We start from the raw sequence: 19,230 nt of genomic DNA, 5'->3' as shown, positions 1-19,230 counted from the left end.
GTAGACTTGAGATGCGCGGGAACACTAGCGTCAGGTGATCAATTTTCATAACGGCAAGGAAAGTTGTGTGAGTGCGCCACACCAGATTTTTATTTCCTTTTAGATTATCCTTGAAATGCAAAATTTCCAAAAACCTTGTATATACGTCGACGCGCAATTAAAAAAGGAACATACCTGTCAAATGTCATGAAAATCTATTACCGCGTTTCGCCGTAAATGCGCAACATATAAACATTCAAACATTTAAACATTAAGAGAAATGCCAAACCGTCGACTTGAATCTTAGACCTCACTTCGCTCGGTCAATAATAATTGGTAAAACATTTTTAAATAGAAATATTGACCAATGATTAAATTATCCAATGAATTAATTATTGAATTCCAATAAATCATATTCTGAATTGCATGCAGTAGCCTATATCATGCAGATAAAAATTGAAAATAATATTTTGAATTATCAATTTGAAAGCTTTCATTCTATCGGCATGATACTGCAATAATTTAAGATAAGAAATTTAATAATAGTTCATTTGATCATTGGTCAATATTTCCATTTAAAAATCATATTTTTTCACTTGGATATAACTTTATAGGAAAGTTGAATAAGAAATTAAATAATAGTTAATTTGATCATTGGTCAATATTTCCATTTAAAAATGTGTTACTAATTATCAATATTATCCCCACTTATTGATTTAATTCTAAAAACTTGAAATTTTTACTACATTATCTCTCCTTATACTCAGTTCCTTGAACGGAATCAAATGAGTTAAATTGAGTTCAGTGTCTATTACAGTGTTTCAACACTAGGTTACGGATAAACTTAGAAATATAACCGAGGAAAATATAATGCGCTCCCATTTTTTTCACTTGGATAGAACACTGAGATAAAGCAGCGTGATATTACGCCAAGAAAAATCCAGTTCTGAGGAGAGTAAACACAATATTATGATACACGGCACTTAGCAAATGGATTTAGACGTCAGACAATAAATATAGTTTTTCGGGCGGGCCAAAATGGCATTTGTAAAGCAGAGAAACTGCACCACCAGTGACTCACAACAGCACAGACATTGTTCTCCCACTTGATAGAAATAAATATTTGGCCGAGAAAAGTTCATAATTTATTTCTAGCCCAATGTCTACTGCTGTGTAATGGCGTTGCCATGTTGAATACAATACAGAAATCCCTCTCCATTTCAACAGCTTTTGTTCAGAGAACTTTCATACATTATATTATTTTCATTCCATTATTCTTCTGAGAGCACACTTTCTGCCTCTGTTCATTAGGTACTGAGAAGATCTGAATCAAGTGAATAACTTTATGTAATTTGAATTCTTGGGCTTGTATAATAGGAGAAGAAGGTGAGAAAAGTGAGCAGAATACTAGAGCATTGAATTAATATTCAAAATGTATTAATTTATTCTAGCAATATCTTACTTGTATTATTCACGAGTGATACATTCTAACATAAATTTTGCTCAGTCAGTTTTATAGATTCTCCTGAAAGGAAAGTTGAATTAAAATTCAATTTAGATGTTGCTTTCAACCAATTTAGATGTTGTTTTAGGTATTTACATCCTGAGCAACTTGAAATGGAAATCTCATATAGACTATACTGTCTCTTAAAGTTACCAGAGGTGTCTTTATGTTGAAAAAATTAAGAGAAATAGTATCAGTTAAAATATTATTGAATGTATATTATGGATATATCCATTCACATCTGCTATATGGCGCTATAATGTGGGCAAATTGCAGCTACTCCTTAAACCTTTTTGTACTACAAAAGAGAGCAGTTAGAACTATTTGCAATGAACCACCTCTCTCTCATTGCAAGCCTTTATTCATAAGACTGGGAATTATAAGTTTGCCATGTATTTTTATATACCAATGCTTGTTGTTTGTGAAGTCTAACTTAAATTTATTTTCTAGTCATAATAATGTCCACTCTCATTACACGGAATCAATTAAACATCCGAAATGAATTTCACTATTATAGATCTAGTCATACTAAGGCCTGGGAAATCAAATTTTATAACCACCTACCATTAGATATAAGAAAACTACCAGAGAAGGAATACAAACAGAAAATTAAAAAGTTCTTATTGAAGAAATGTTTTTATAGTTTAGAACAGTATTTTAGCATTAGGTTAGACATCATAGAATGATGTGATATTTTTTATGTTTAGTGTTGAGTTGTGTGATTATTATGTATATTGACCGTGCCTGTACAATATTTTATTTATAATGTCTCTTGGGCAATAAATGAAATTTGTATTTGAATTTGAACCAAATTTTATCAAATTTGAATATCAAATTCTATCATCATCTTATCATCAGGCTTCTAAGAATCATTTCACGCCTTAGCCTACACCATGACAAAAAATCCTCAATAGTAACACATAATAAAACTTGAAAGTGGAAACATGAATGTATAATAAATAAGTGGAGCTCTAAATGTGGCGGAGAGTAATATTTCCTTGGTGTGGATGAAACGTTCACAAACGCCGTGAACAATAATTCCTACTTCTTATCATGTTCAATAACTGTAATAGTAGTACGTCTTAGGCCCGGTTACTAGGGCATTTAACAAATCTAATGGATCATTAAGCCTAAAGATTCAAAAAAAATAACCATGCCTTAGAGATTCCTAGTGAAAAATGAGAAATGATTCCTAGTGAGTGAATATAAACTTGAAATAAAGGATAAGGATTTTCTAATAACAAACTGTTTTTATACTAATGATGAATATTTTGTCTTCAATATGGAGAATTTTTAAGACGTTGATGTGATGATTTCTTGTTGTTTTATGTGGTATAATTATATATGTGATGATTTATGTAACTTTCGCAATAAATGGATTTTGATTTGATTATGTAACCCTATCGCTCTATACATTATCACCTGTACATTGTATTATGTAACCAGTAGAATGAATGAATCTTCAACACCATAATAATATTGTTGTGTAAATAATGTGAATTTGAATAAAATATAAATATAAAATCTCAGTACCCTTTTGAATTATTTTAACACAACATGTTTCGACATTAATGCCATTTTCAAGTCTGAGATTTATATTTTATTCATATTAAAAGTAGCCCTAAAAAAAAGACTATGTGAATTTGAGTTTATTTTGTTTGCATGGAATAATGTGAGTTTGAGTTCATTCTATGAGTTGTTTTATTAAATTGAAAAAGAAATAATGGATCTTCAACAACTAGAAAATCTATTAAAGTGGCAAGAATGTAACCAAGACTGATTGTGATTGGTAGCGGATGGAATAGAGAGAGGGGTATTGTCCGAGACTCACCGATTCAATAGCTTTTTCCAAACGGAAGATTTCTTCCTGAAGAAGATGGAGTGTTCCGGTCTTTCCGCGGTGTCTGGCGAAGGCGGCGGCACACGCCGAGTGGATGCTGTTCACCCAGTTCTCCAATTCCACCTGACATGGCGCCTAGAACAAACACAAATCAATCACAAATCAACGGAAAAGAAGTGAGGGAGATGACACGGAAGAGGGAAATGATTATAGAGCACAAGTTGGATTGGAGAGGAAGAGATACATTATAATAGAGCCTAAGCTGGGTTCGAGAGGAGGAGAGAAACGATAGATTACAAGTTTGGTTTGAGAAAAATAGAAAAATTATGATAGAACTCAAGTTCAGTTTGAGAAGGAAGATGAATTTTCAAAATCTCCTACTATTGAGAATAATAATATTGACAAAAAGGGAAATAGTGATAAAGAAGGTCGAAAGGGGAAGGGGAGAGCGGTACGATCCTGGAATATTTAGCTTGAAAATGGTTCAAGATACTTTAATATTCTAAATTCTAGTGAAACAATAATGAACATGAATGGGAAATAATAAAGAGTAGACTAATAGTAGAGATGTTTGCACTTTTTGCTTAAAAATTGGTTCAATAATACTTCAATATTCTATATGTTGGTATATTTAATATACCAGAACAAACACAAATCAGTGAAAAAATAAATGAGCAAATCAGTTCCATCTGACATGGCGCCTAAAACAAACACAAATCAGCGGAAAGGAAGTGAGGGAGATGACGCGGATGACAAAATGAAGTCAGATCACAATTTTCGTTTAAGAGGAGAAAAGAGATTATGATAGAGCGCCCAAGTTCGGTTTGAGAAGGAGAAAGAAATAAATTATGATAGAGTACTAGTTAAGTTTGAGAGGAAAGCTGGAGCTCCTAACTCTCTCCTACTATTAGGAACAATAATATTGACAAAAGAGGGGTAATAGTCTAGAGTGGACAATGGTACGATCCTGGAATCGTTTTCAGGGTGAGAGTGTGATAACGGCTCAGTATGAGAAACAACCAGCGTCACAAAGCTTCACGAGAACGAACAACTAGGACTTGAAAACATTTATATTTTACAATTACTTTGGCTTGAAAATGGTTCAAGATTCTTTAATATCCTGGATTCTATTGGGACAATATTGAAAATAGATGAAAATGATGAAGAGTGGATCAATAGTAGAGATGCTTGCATTTTTGCTTAAAAATTGGTTCAAGAATACTTTTATAATTCGGATTTTGGTATATCCAATATTTGATATTCAAATATTCCAGATTCTGGAATATTAACAAGTGTTTGCTTGTTGTATTTTGGCTTTTTATGAACCTATCGAAATTCGAAATGACAATGATTTGAACACTTCAGAATAACATTATTAGCCGATACCGGTCGTGTCTTGGAAAAATAAAAAAAACTATAGTGTGCGCAACCTAGATTCTAGCACTGCTTTTATGGAGTTCAGTGCTGTTGGATTCCACAGAATCCAGAGAGCCTGCAAGCTAATTGTATGATAGGAAGAGCGTAGAAGAGAGCGTACACCTTTTTGATGGAATCAGCATGAAAATGGCAACAGTGTTGTACACCTATTGTTGTATTTAAATAAAATTGACTATAAAGTCATGGCCAATAATTGTAGAAGCTTTGTGGAACCTCTCATAATCAAAATTAATAGATGTTATTGGGTAATACGGCAAGGCAGAACATCCAAAAGGATCTCTCTGCCAATAAAAGCCATAAGAATAAATAAATAATCAAAATGACTGGATAGATAGTGTAGACTAGAAAGTACAGTGGAAATTAGAGCATCATCAGTTATTTTTATTCAATGAAGTATTCATAGTTTGAACCAGAATATTACCAGCCCTATGAATTTTGAATTTTCTTCTATGATTTTCCAGAAATAGTGTTGTTTTGACAGGAGAGATGTATTTCGAAAATTGGCATTTCCAGGAAAAGTGATGATGGAATACTGAATGAAACGTCAGAATTAATTGGACCTTCACATCAATTCCTGGAATTGGCACTTTCCTTGTAGGTGGTTATATACGCCTGGGTGAATTTGCACTGCAAATATGAAGCACGATATTGCTATATTGAGATAGAGTAATCCAGCTAATCACATTTATGGGTATGTTATCGTGAGACAAACTGGTTTGGTATTTTTTCAATATGTAGAAGGAGGAATAAATCTAATATTGTTTGATATAATAGGAAGTTTCACCTGAAAACAACAGAGTAGAAGAAGTCAAACGTAAGAGCAAATAAATATTTTGTCATTTAAATTGGATTGAATTATGATTACATGAACCAGTCAACCTGGAGGAATTACATGTTAAAAATTCCCGCTCCACAAGTGAATATTATGAAAGATGGTATGTATTTCTCAGAATGTAGATCATGGATTCTTCCCAAACTTCCATGTTTGGCAACCCAACTTCGGATGTTGATTTTTGCGACCCACCAAAACCTTCACAATCCACTCAAACAGTTGACTGGTATTGTTATGTATCTTTTAAATTGTGATTGATAACCTATTACTTGTCTTATCCTTTTTTGTTTCTTTATAATTTAATTTCAAACTTCAATCATGGAGAGATATACCGAACAATTAAACTGAGCTGTAAGTAATGACTGTAGACTTATCAAGTAATAGAACTATTCTAATTCTAATTATTATGTGTGCTGTTTCTAATATAAATGTCTTGCATTTTGCAATTCTCTTGATTTTTCTTGTCTGACGCCATTCTAGGCCAACAAGATAAATCTATAGATCTATAGTGAGATTTACTTTATAAAGTCAGAACCTAATTGGCTTTCTACACTTGTCTGTCATTAGACAGAGCAGATAACTCTATCCTTTTCTACTTCCTTACTGTTGCCGAATCGTTTGTTGACTATGAAGAAAAAATAAACTACCAAAAACTATTACCTCAATTCCTACTTTTCCTACTTTTTTAAATTGTAATTTGCTATGTTTTTTGTGAAAATGAATCAATAAATTCCATTTCATTTCATTTTTCAATTATGAACATTTATTATCGAATCATGAGAAAATTTTCTTGACGAATAATATATATTTGAGATATAGTTGATCATTACCAACAAGAATCAGCAACTGTTACAAATCAATATACCAGAGTAGCTTGATCACACCTATCTCTACTGGAATAGAAACTTCTTCCGTTTTTGCCTGGAGGAGCGAACTGAGGTTGGAGTGGGATTGAAAACCAGTTCCGGCAATTTCAATAATTAATATAGCTTAGTCTTAGAAACAAGCATGCTTGTCAAGTTGACAAAACATGTTCACTCGATGCAGTGCTTTCAGAGAGGAAACTACGTATACGTTTCATGAGGTGTTGAACACTCAGTAAAGACTACAGAACGCTGTCCGATCTACCACGGGAACATAGCCACCGCTGTATCCCTACTTTTCTCTGCTCCGCATATCCCTTAGAGTTGGAGGAATTAGAGTAAATAGAGTTGGAGAGTTGTTTTAGTTTCACTATGAAATATGAAATATTATACAATTTGTAGTTTTAACATAATATTATAATAACAGTGTAAATATTATGCGGACAGGTTTTCCTTGTTGGGTAACTGCCATAGGAAAATAATTAAAAGGAGAAATATTTCAATAAACTTGATAATAGTATATTTGAGTTCTTGTATTGCTTTGTATTATTATTTATGATCTTGTACTTGTGATTGATTTGAAATCTAGGTTATATATATATATATATATATATATTATATATATATATATATATATATATTGCAAGCACACCCCTTTCTTCATGTTTATATTGACTGGATTATCTTTTCCAATGGCTTTATAACATGAAATGAATCATACTTTATATGTTGTATAATTTTATAAAGTAAAGAAAACAACCTTTTTTCTGGATTCTTTCAATGAATCGAAATTTGGGGAAGAAACACTTTTATTTTATTTTATTAACGATTTTATTGCCGTTAAATTCTTATAACAATAGGCAAAGTCAAGTTTAGGCTGTGTTTGTTGATCCTTCTCCAAATTATTTGAAAAAAAAATATTTATCAATGAAGAGTAGGTAATCTGCTTACCTGGAATAGATAAGCATCACCGAAGGCGGTGCTGAGACAGAAGATGTAGTCGCGCTTGGGGTGCTCTGGGATTGGTTGCATGATGGCGCCGTCGACTATGATGAGGTGCTTGGGCGCCGCCTCGACAGAGCGTCCCTCCCGGGAGTCGCAGGGGTAGAAGAGCAGAGTGGTGCCCTTCAGGCACACCCAGTAGCCCTTCCAGCCGCGTTTTCGCGCCAGCTCGATCTGGTGTTTCTTCCGCAGCAGCCATTTCTTCACGCTCAGGAACCTGAAACCATTAAATAAGTAAATATATTATTTAAAGTAATATTATTCATTAAATCTATGCAGAAACATACAGGGGACAAAACTCTGTCATGAATCTGTATAAACAAAGGATCCATGCTAAAATTAGCATAGAATATAGAAGATAGATTCAATTCTTTTGCTATCGGACCATACAGTCATCAGCAACGTCAATAGAATATTCATAACACTTAACACTTAATTTCTTATAAAGTATGTGTGGAAAACTCCTCCAAAAAATAGAAGGGGTTTGCACGCAGAAGATCGAACAGTAATTTGCCGACGTGTTGCAGGAGTTCTGCTCACTTAGCAGCTTAACGCTACAAATGAATAATAATAATAGCAATCTAGGGTGAAAAGTATCAAGTTTTCCAATGATCCAACCAACTAACTCCATTTATTAGAAACAGTAATATAGTAGAATTTCTTCATATTAAGGTGCGTGAAAAGATGTTGTCAGTTCCACATAATTTGTGTAGAATAACATTTTACATTGACTTCATTTCCAGGAAAGTTCTAGGGCTGTTCCTAGCTCCTATGATGTGAGATCATATTCTTGGAATTGCAAATTTCTATGTTATGTAATCAAGGGACAGGCCTGTCATTTCAACCCCATTTTCCAATTCCCAGGGAAGGTCTAGGGCTGGTACTATACTCTGTCCAAATTCGCATGAGCTCTGAAGGATTAGGCCGACCCTCCTACTACTCACACAAACAAGCGTAGTTTCCTTTTGTGTGTGTGAGTAAAGGGACGGTCTGTCTACCTGTATACTATGTAGTGTACATAGTATATCAATGGCACAGGTAGGCCGGGCGTGTGTGCCTGCGCGTGGGGGAGCAAGGGTCGGCTTAATCTTTGAGCGCTCATGCGAATTTGGACAGAGTATAGTTCTATGAACAGTCCTAGAGAGAGTAGCAGATTCTTGAAACTATTTAACAAGGATGAGAGAGTGTTGATGTCATTTGAAAGGAAGATGTTCAGAAGGATATGAATGAGGGCCAATATGCTATGAGGGAAACTGGAGAGCTAGGTATAATAATGAGATTGACGAAGCAATTGGAAGAGAAAACATTGTTCGCTCCATGAAGGCAAGAATAATTGAATGGTTGGGACATGTGGTGAGAATGGGGGAGGAGAGGTCCATTAAGAATGATGGATGAAATGATGATCGGAACTAGGAGAAGAGAGAGACCAAGAAGAAGATGGCTGAATGACGTGTTGGATGATATCCGGGTGCTGAGAGTGGCGAATTGGCGTAGGCGAGCACAGGAGCGCGATGTATGGAGGCGCCATGTTGAGGAGGCCAAAGTCCACCCAGGACTGATCTGATCTGAAAAATCTGGTGTGGCGCACTCACACAACTTTCCTTGGCGTTATGAAAATGTATCACCTGCCGCTAGTGTTCACGCGCATCTAAAGTCTACTATTCAAAGATCGAAGCCACCTGGTGACAGGACAATAACGCTGGGGACACACGAAGTCTGCTATCTCTCCATTGTGAATGATTCAATAGAATCAACAGTTACCAACAGTTTGCAATTGAAATAATAACATTTTCTCGAATTTCGATCTTATTTTAAATTTTGGGTGGACATTTTACTGAACATTAATTGTAGAGATTTACATGCTCAATCTTTTCCACATGTATTTTTTGTTTAAATTGTTTATGAAGCCTGATAATTGGGAGTCTTAAATCAAACTTTGCATAGATGGGGAGGAGCTCCTGGAATTTTCACAGATATGAGACTTGTGGCAGTTGATAGAGCTTATCAATGACTATTCTAGGTATAAATTTGATCAAAATCGTTGGAGCCGTTTTAGAGAAAATCGCGAAAACCCGTGTTTTTGACAACATTTTCGCCATTTTATCCGCCATCTTGAATTGCATTAAATCGAAATTGTTCGTGTCGGATCCTTATTTTGTGAGGACCTCAAGTTCCAAATCTCAAGTCATTCCGTTGATTGGGAGACGAGATATCATGTACACAGACGCACATACACTCAAACACACACACACACACACGCATACAGTCCAATACCCAAAAACCACTTTTCTGGACTCAGGTGACCTTGAAACGTATAGAAATTTAGAAATTGGGGTACCTTAATTTTTTTCGGAAAGCAATACTTTCCTTACCTATGGTAATAGGGCAAGGAAAGTGAAAAAAGTAATAAGTTGAAATATGAGTAGAAGTTACTATAGTGTTCACTAACACTTGATTGATTATTCAATGTATAGGTACCGGACTTCTAATGTTATATCACGCGGTGTTTGGCAGTCATGTGCAGTATGGAGTTCTTATTTGGGGCCATTCTCCACATGCCAATGACATCCTGATTCTTCAAAAGAAGGCACTGCGGATCCATTTATACAGTGACTTCATTGCCCATTGTCGACCCATCTTCAGACGCCTGAAAGTGCACACCATCTTCGGGATCTACATACTGGCCTCACTTACCGCAGTGAAGATAGACAGGGCTAACATGATGAGTAGGTGTCAGGTGCATTCATACGGTACCTGCGGAAGGCTACAGTTGGAGATTCCACGCTGTAGTTTGTCAAAGGTGAAGGACTCTTACCCAGTGTTGGCACTCAAAATGTTCAACCTGCTACCGGGTTCGGTGAGGGATCTTCCCATTGGTGTTTTCAAGAATAGTCTATCAAGGTGGCTGATTAAGAGAAGCTATTACAGTATCAGTGATTTCCTTGGGGATAGCTTTGAGGGACTTTGATGCCACGCCATCTTGATTAGAGTTTAATCTAATCCGCGATCTATCCGGGAACACCTGGATAACGATCAAGACTTTGGATATTTACTCATTCATTTAATTTTTGTGTCATTTATTAGTACTTTTAAATGTTGAGATCATTGAAACGGTTTGAGATATCAATGTGCAGGTATCGCCATTATTTTCCTTTGAAATTCTGTATCGAAATCATGTATAACATGACCACGATTCCACCTTGTTTCAACAAGTTGGATCAATATGAAGGATCTAAGATTCATTTTTATTTCTTTATTTATACATTGATACGTATACCAAATCATTCTCAACTATGATTGGGAAAGTAACAACATGTTCAAAGCCCAAAACTGTACCTTTCCCAAATTTAGATAGAGATTGTCCAAAAATAGGTTATGTTTATCACTTCATAAGTTTTGTCCAATGATTGCGGACAAAAGTTTTGAAGCGACAAAAAGTATTTGTTTCAATTGGAATAGGATTCCCTACTACTGTAATATCATACGGTACTTGTAAAAGATATATTCAGCTGTTTCCATAATAATTTTCACCAGCTCTGTGTAATTACATGTTGCGGATCTCAGAGATCAATACAACAGTTCATGTGCGAGTTTTTCAACCCAGGGGGTCTCTAGTGTTATGTAATCAAGAGATACTAATACTTAATTCAAGTGTAATGCCAATCATCATAATATTATAGGTTAGTAAATTGCGAAGTGGGTGACAGACCCACGTGAATGGCTAATTTGCTGCTATTTTCAACGATATTCTGCTGTATGTTGACTGATTGCAGTAGGTAATCTACTAATAGACATGGGATTGAATGTGCCCTTTATGGGGGATTAGATGAATGTCTAAAGATAACCCACAACAGGCCACTGCTAAAAAATAAAAAAAAGTGTTTTTACTTCATAAGTATTGTTTCCAACTCACCGGGAAAAATGTTTAAAATGAGTTGATCAACTAGTTTCAACAATTCTCTATTTTAATAAGGTTGACTTGTTGAGTAATTGGGTATGAAGTAACTAAAGAATGGTAGGCCTAGTTAGCTGATCATCTTCCGGTACAAAAATGTTTGTTTTTTACTGTGACAGTAGTTACAGTAGAAAGAAACAAGGGAGCAAAAACAAAGTAAGAAACACTGAAAACAAAACGATTCCATTACACACTTATATCAATTTTATGATTTATATAGGTTAGAATCAACATCAACAATTTTTACAATTACAACTGAGATCACAAACCAATCTCGGTCTCAGTTAGCACTGTATTTCGCATGCGCTAGTAACGGTTTTTCCCGTTCTATTCGACCCCTTGAGTAACGTTCTTTGTGATGACGGTTACCAGTGTTACCAATAGAGAAGAGGAGATTGCTCCTAGAAATAGAAAGAAAAATAAACATCTTAGTACCCTTTTTGAAATATTTAATCACAACATGTTTCGGACATTGATGCCATTTTTGAGTAATATGAAGTAAATGAATAAATACTGCTAGAAGATTCTTATTTTATCAGTCTCCGAAACATGTTGTGATTTCAAAAAGGGTACTATAGTGAGGTCCACGTTATAATGGCAGTGGATAAAGATAGAAGAATAGCAATGCTGTTTCTCTGCATTAATTAATTATATTTCTACACTGTAAAAAACATAATTGGCATAGTTCTGTTATGAACCTAGAAAAGGATAGTACCACCTGCTTTGTTGAATAATAGACAAGGATAGCAAAACCAAAGTTGATCAAATACTGTCATTATAACGTAAACCTTACTATAAGACTTTTATTTTTCTTTCTATTTCTATAAAAGTAGCCCTATACAGAAAAGAGATAAAGAATCTCCTACTTTGTGCGGTTACTGAGCACTGTGACTGGAGCCGACAGCAAATAATTACACTATTATTTGTAATATTACTGTTGCACAAACAATAATTAGGTAATTTTGTCCAAACAGGTTTTTTTAATTTGTATAAAATAATAATAATTGATCTGAGAAGAAACTTTGAAAATTTGTAATCTGGATAATACCAATATGTAGCAGACACAATGTATCTACAAAATTAAACAGGACCAAAGCATTATGTAATTGAAATAACGACACAATAATCATAGATTCCGGTGAGACACAATTTATCTACTACGTTTCATCATGATTCTTCGAATAGCCGAAAAATATATAATTAAACTTCGAACTGATCAAGAACTTGACAGAAAATTAACAGTAATGTAAGCTCACTACTAAATCCACCTCATATTGAGTGAAACCCAAGGAATCTTCTCATAGTGTATTTGTTATTGAAGAATATAGTTTTGTTTGGATGACTTTGTCATTCCTCATTTTAGAGAACCCAACCTTTTTTCAATTTATATATTTTGCTTTGTGATGCACCACTTCTTGGGGCTTCAGTCACTCTTCAATGTTCTATTATCTCCATTATCATAGAAGTTTTGTTACATGAACCAGTCTTAAACTGAGTAAGGGTGCTCAAAATTTCAGTTTTCAGCAATAATAATCCAGTTCCAGCCCCCCTCCATAATATTCATCAGTCATCATCATGTTAAAGCTTGAGACCTCTGCGATGGTGAATTGACGAGGTATGATCCAAAGTAACGTTCATGCCATCAGCGGGATTCAAACCCGCGAACGAGGCGGTTTTAGCAGACCGAAGTTTGTAACACACCCTACCACTAGAGTTTAGTGACTAGACCAGCCCAGCCCAGCCAGCCTTCTATTTTACGAGGTCTGTACAAACTCGAGGTGTATTATAACTTATATAAATGAAAAATAAAGTATTGCGCCTATAGTAGGGTGGGTGTCTGGCAAAACCTCTGTACAGTGCAGTCTAAATAATTTAGATTATTAGAAATTATTTTTTCCTACAGTTACGTTGAAAAGTGGCCATTGCTGCACTGATTACAGAACGCAAAGAATCACTTTTCCGCTTTAGTGCGGGAAAAATTTTTCTGCACTCCAGATTTACAACATGGCAACGCAAAATACTTAGTAGGTTATATGGAGCAACAGTGCAGCAAAATCAAAATGAAGTTGGTAACAGTGACTGCTGTGGCTGGTATAGTGAGCAGAGGTGCAACCAAGCACAACGAGCAAATTATTAATTATAATATTATAACCAACGACAACGAGGACTTTAGGATTTTAGGATTAAGGTCTTTATCAATAATAAAATTACACAGAAAAACATTCGATGCATTTCAAGCAATTTTACCCATTATTACCCACTTTTCATATTCAATGGTAACTGTAGGAAAAACTTAATGTGAAATACGTGCGCAAAGTTCCTCTGCTGCACTCAAGTAAACGTTTCTTTCGGTGCAGCAAACTGTCACTTTGCGCACTAGTTGCACAAATAACTATATCATTTTATAATTCAAATTTCAAGTTATAAAGTCTGACCTCAATATTAGAGTGCGCACTGCAATCTGTAGACTTTAAATAATAATATCATAGAAAAAAGGTACAACAGTTTTTATATTATTATTGTAATAACTGATCAGGAGAGATGTGGGTGCAAATTTAGACAACACCCTACTCCTGATCTTCCAAAAATTGGAATTATTAAGGTACTCCTCAAGAAAATTCCAATGACAAAGTCTGCGCGAATTTTCCCCACTCACTATGGGTACAAATTAAAGTTGAAGAATGATCAGATATTGATAAAAACGGATATTGGCTAGAAATAAAGAGTTACATTGTAAACATTACGACAGGTTCGATAGAAGTGGTTTTTATCAAGTGGATTTCATTAACGAGATAAAATCCACTTAATTATATGGTAGTGTTTCAGTGAATGATTGGATAGGGGGAATGATTGCGAACATTCTATATACATACCGTAATATTTTGAAAGGTTCTACCTCATTAGTGAAATTAGAATATTCAAATAATTGTTTTATTCTAGTCGGAGCATATTTCTCCTTGCATTGTAATAAACCAAGGAATATTCTCATTATATGTGAGACAAGGATCACAATGAATTATTTCGCTCTGTTACACCAGCGAGTAATATCCATGAAACTTTTATAATCTGATGTTTTTCACACTGAATTTCATTAGCATCACAAAAACTTTAGAGATAAAATTAATACACTTTAAAGCATATTTCCACTAATCGTTTGAAAGTTCATTTTGGATGATGATTATTAATAATCCAGTAATTTAGAACGAGGAATAAATTTCACTGTAATTATGAAACAACAATCAACAAAGTAGAAGTTTTTATGGGAGGATTAATTAAAAGCAAAGCGATTTGCAGAATAATATTCAACGGGAATGGAACGGATAATAAAAACGCTGCATTATTTCTACCACGGCAGAGTTACTACACTTTCCTCAAAGACTGTGCATTTGGAAATAATTATTAGTTCTCTCTCGTTTGTTATTTTTATCGATTGCTTCCAAGTTGATTTTTTTAAAGATCTGGAAATGACAAGGAACGCTTTTTACGTGAGGTTCATCAAGCGGGTATTATTATTTGTGACCTATTTTTTTATCCGTTTTCATTCAAAGGAATCGATGAATTGGGCCCCAAAAAGAAACTAGAATGAAAAATTGCTAAGCTCTACCGGAAATAACACTGCTCAACTCAACAACTGACTATGAAAGAGGGGAAGAAAGTGAAAAATAACTTCGATTTTACCCGTTCAGATTGGATTTCCAACAATACATCCATAATCTCTCTCACGTTCTCGTTCTCTGCTCTCTTCCACACTCATTGTCTCTCACTCTCTCTCACACACACACCCTCAAATTTTTGATTGTCTGCTGCCATTTTGCATCAATTTTGTGTACGCGCTTTCAAACAGGGATAAATTAATCCCGTAGATTGAACGACCGAGAGTATAATCCAGTAAACCTCAAGCGCTTCATTTTCGGTTTATTTTTAGATGAAACTCCGAGCCTCTATGACGGTGTTAGGATTAATGATTGCTCTTCCACTTTTTCTACAGCCACTCAGTGAATTATTGCTGCTGATCGTCACATTTTTCATCGAGATTCTTTGACATTTACGTGTTTTTTATCTGGAAAAATGTTGATCATGATGGAAATATGCCTGTACAGTGCACACTCTGAGTAGAGTAGTAGCATATTTTAGTAACATAAAGAATGCAAAATGAACGCAGATTTTATAGTCGGGTTCAACCATTCCTAATAGTTCAATCATTCCTAATCATACTGAGAATAAAATGCATACACAGCTATTAATAATGATTGAATTATGATTTGGGAAAACATCATGACGCAACTTCACCTGTCCCACCACCTTATTTGCAACGATGAAAACTATTATGTATTAATTACTAATTTGAGAAACCTTTTGACGTTTTTTGTAACAACACAACCCTCATTATACCATCATCCGTGTTTCGTATGAACTCGCTAAGTTGACGGTCCTGGATGCCTAAAGAGCAGTCGTTAGGTCATGTCAGAGGCCCTGAAGCTGATCAGTTGTGACCTGTAAACTCTGACACCAAACCTGAGCCAGCCAGGTCACTCGATATTATTATTATATCTATTATCATTAATATCCACCTAGGAAATGTAAATATCATGAATTTGTCATGACTATAATATCAATCATTTGAATTGTAGGTTTCTATAATAGAGTAGAGCATCATTATTGGTTTTGTTCAATGGGACTTTCAGAATGAAACTTATAGTCCACTAATTTTAAAATAGTTTTGAAAGGTATGAGGAAATAGAGAGAAGAATTTTCAAATCAAAAACGATTTTCAGAAACGGTAGTACAAACAAACTGCAGACATGGAATTATTCTTTTTTCGAGATTGAGATAGAGGAGTCAGTGGATTCTAGTGACAGAAAAATTCTCTGAATAGTACAGGAAAATCAAACGAGAATGATGAAAATTCTATCTTCCAAAAAAAGAGAAAATATGAAAAATAAGAAAGTATCACAACTTGATTGGTTATTTCCCAACGTCTCTGAAAATGATAAAGGATTCTTATGAGAAGATAGTAAACAGAATTATGAGGCATTGAGAAGAATAACATGCAGCCGTCTGATGGATAAAATTCTGTATTGGAGCTCTACATTCATCTAACACAATCTATCACTGCATGCTTTGCTGATTTCCCGATCATCGATAAGATCCATCACATAGCTTTCGAAAAAGCGTGAAACAGATTCTTGGCAAATCTAAAGTAGAGTCTAAGACATTATTTATCAGCCGTTTAGCAAACGCCAAATTGAAATCCACACTCTTGGAGCCATTCTCAAGCTGCCAACAATGGATAGAGCCATTTTCGGCTAGTTGGGATGCCCCCCCCCCTGTGCTAAGAGCAATGTTCCACAGCTTTTCCACTAATGGCTCAACTCCTCTGATTAAGGTCGACGACCAGCCTCTCTCATATTTCTTCTTCAACCTCCTTCTTCCGACTTGTATTCGTCTTCTCCCCTTCTCACACTTCTTCTCTTTGTACAACGGAAGCAGAAAAATGACTAGAGCTTTCTCACGGTATCGCTTTTCCCACCTACGCCACGGAATCAAGCCCACTCTGCACAAAGAACTAACAACTGCTGTGAACCAACAAATGATGAAGATAAGAGGAGGGAAAGCATATAGAAAATATGAAGAATTAACAGAAACGAGAATTATTATGCAATAGGTTAGTAGAATGGAGAAAGGATTTAGAAGTATAAAGATGATGAATTCAAAAATCGAAATGAAAAGAGGACTCAGATCGTCAGATGTAGATGAGAATGATGGATAAAGAGATGAAGATGATTGGAGAGTTGAATGGGAAGATAAAGAGGATAGAGAAGATCAAGTTCAAAAGTAACTACTTTGCACATATAGTATTAGTGGAAAAGATGAAAGCAGTGTCATAAAACTAATATGAGAGGAAATTAGTAATAAAAAGCAAGAAAAGAAAGGAAAAAATAAATCGAAGAAGATAGTATAGAGGAAGTTGAATGAAGACGAAGGAAGGTGTATGCGTGGAATACAGAGGATAACAATGGGGATTAGAGTGATAAAGATGAAGGAGATTATAATATTTGATATTATTGATGTATATCATGCATTAGAATCTGGTGCATTCTTCATTGTGATAGATTTCCATTTTCTCAGTAGAGGGAATTATATTTTATTGCATGTTGTTTTGCTAGAAGATTGTATTTCATCCTCTGAAATGAACAAACTTTCATTTTGAAATGAAATTGAATGGATAATATGATGTCAAAGTTGGATGGAAGATGAGATGTGTGGATAAAGATGAATAAACTAAAGAACAAGAAGATGAAGAAAAAAACAAGATTGAAGAGGATGTAGCGAAAAAAAAGAGCAAGGAAATGTTGAATGAAGAAATGGAAGGGGAACAGAAATAAGGGAGGAGTGGGAAGATGAGGAAAAAGCTGTGATGAAGAGGGATGAGAATTTGGAGGGAGAGACTACGATTTATTTACTAAGGAAATCCAGTCGTTAAGGCCTGTTCCGTGTTGAAAGCTTTTGGGCGCTCCTGAACAGCAAGTGAGAGAAAAACTAAGAAAGAAATAGACTCGAAGATATTTGCCGAAAGTCGTGAAAAACAAACGTAAATTGTGGATAAGGTGAGAGGGCTGAACTTTTTTTGTATCTTAGAGAAATTCTCGACGGGCAGAAAGAAGTGTCATTTTGTAATGGAAGGGGAAAGTTTTTCAAATGAAATATTTATTGCTGATGAGTGATACGGGTCCAATCAATACCACCACTAATTCCAATCCAGAAAAACTTGGAGGATTGAATTATTGGAGGATGGAGGATACTGAACCACCAACACTCATTAAGGGTACAACTCAAACTCTTTATCGCTTATCGGTTGTTTTGATTGAGTAGTAGGCCTATTAGAGTCCTATTTGATCTCATGGGAAACTCAGGACAGTATTTCGTGATCATTGAAATTGAAATTAATTAATACAACATTGATTATTTCAAAGTAGATAATTGTCTATATACTCTATTATCGTCAATTTGGATTTCAATAGATGTCAATATAGATTTCTTAGTGGATTTTTTTAAACACATTATACCAGAATAGCATATCCCAGAGAAGGAGAGTGAATATTTTCTCATGAGGATGCACTTCATATCAGTTGATTCGGCCAGAGATCACCCAAATAATCAATATTCACTTACTTCATGATTAGGCACATCTACTGACTGCAATAAATCAATAAAAATTCCCAAGAATGTGATGCAATTGAACATTCATGCTCTATTATGAAGAAAGGAGATCACGAAAGGACACAGAAACACTGATATTATTTTTAATGATAATGTTCAAAGAGTTTTGAGACTAGTCAATCCATACCGGTGTCAAGATATTGATGTTTTGAAACTACAGATACGTTGCCTCGAAATCATGAAATAATAGAAAATCTTCCCCAGTATAATATATATTAAGGTGCGTACAGATATACGCGCCGCGAACATGAGGAATTCACTTTTAATCAGCTGACTATATCTGTATTTTTTACAGAAACGGTAAGATACAGATATAAAAAGCTTGGCATCAGCTGATTAAAAGTGAATTGCTCATATTCGCGGCGTGTATATCTCTGTACGCACCTTTACAGATTTATTTCAGAGCTGATTCAATTCAGCAGACGGATCTCATCTTCAATTTTGTAGGTACAGAGTTTCCAGAGAATCTGACACGAGTTGCAACTTTGAGTAGCCTAGCACTCCCAGAAATAGTTTAGTTCGCTTGGGAATTAATGAAAAGGTAATCTTAGACAGACATCGGAGTGCTTTTGATGCTAGATTAGCAATTTACAGGTA

General features: G+C 35.0%; 1 protein-coding gene across 1 annotated transcript in view; it reads right to left on the bottom strand.

Moving 5' to 3' along the window:
* The window catches only part of LOC111051144, a 502,268-nt gene that overhangs the window by 52,023 nt on the left and 431,015 nt on the right, over positions 1–19,230 (bottom strand). The window contains exons 16-17 of the mRNA XM_039438199.1: positions 7,407–7,674; positions 3,315–3,458 (exon numbers count right to left, since the gene is read on the bottom strand). Of these exons, the coding sequence (XP_039294133.1) occupies positions 3,315–3,458; positions 7,407–7,674 (412 nt within the window). The remainder of the gene's footprint in view (positions 1–3,314; positions 3,459–7,406; positions 7,675–19,230) is intronic.

The sequence above is a fragment of the Nilaparvata lugens genome, chromosome 11 (genome assembly GCF_014356525.2).
Source record: "Nilaparvata lugens isolate BPH chromosome 11, ASM1435652v1, whole genome shotgun sequence".
In the NCBI taxonomy this organism is placed as follows: Eukaryota; Metazoa; Arthropoda; class Insecta; order Hemiptera; family Delphacidae; genus Nilaparvata; species Nilaparvata lugens.
Note: the sequence above shows the minus strand (reverse complement) of the source record. Positions and strands in the feature narration are given on the sequence as shown.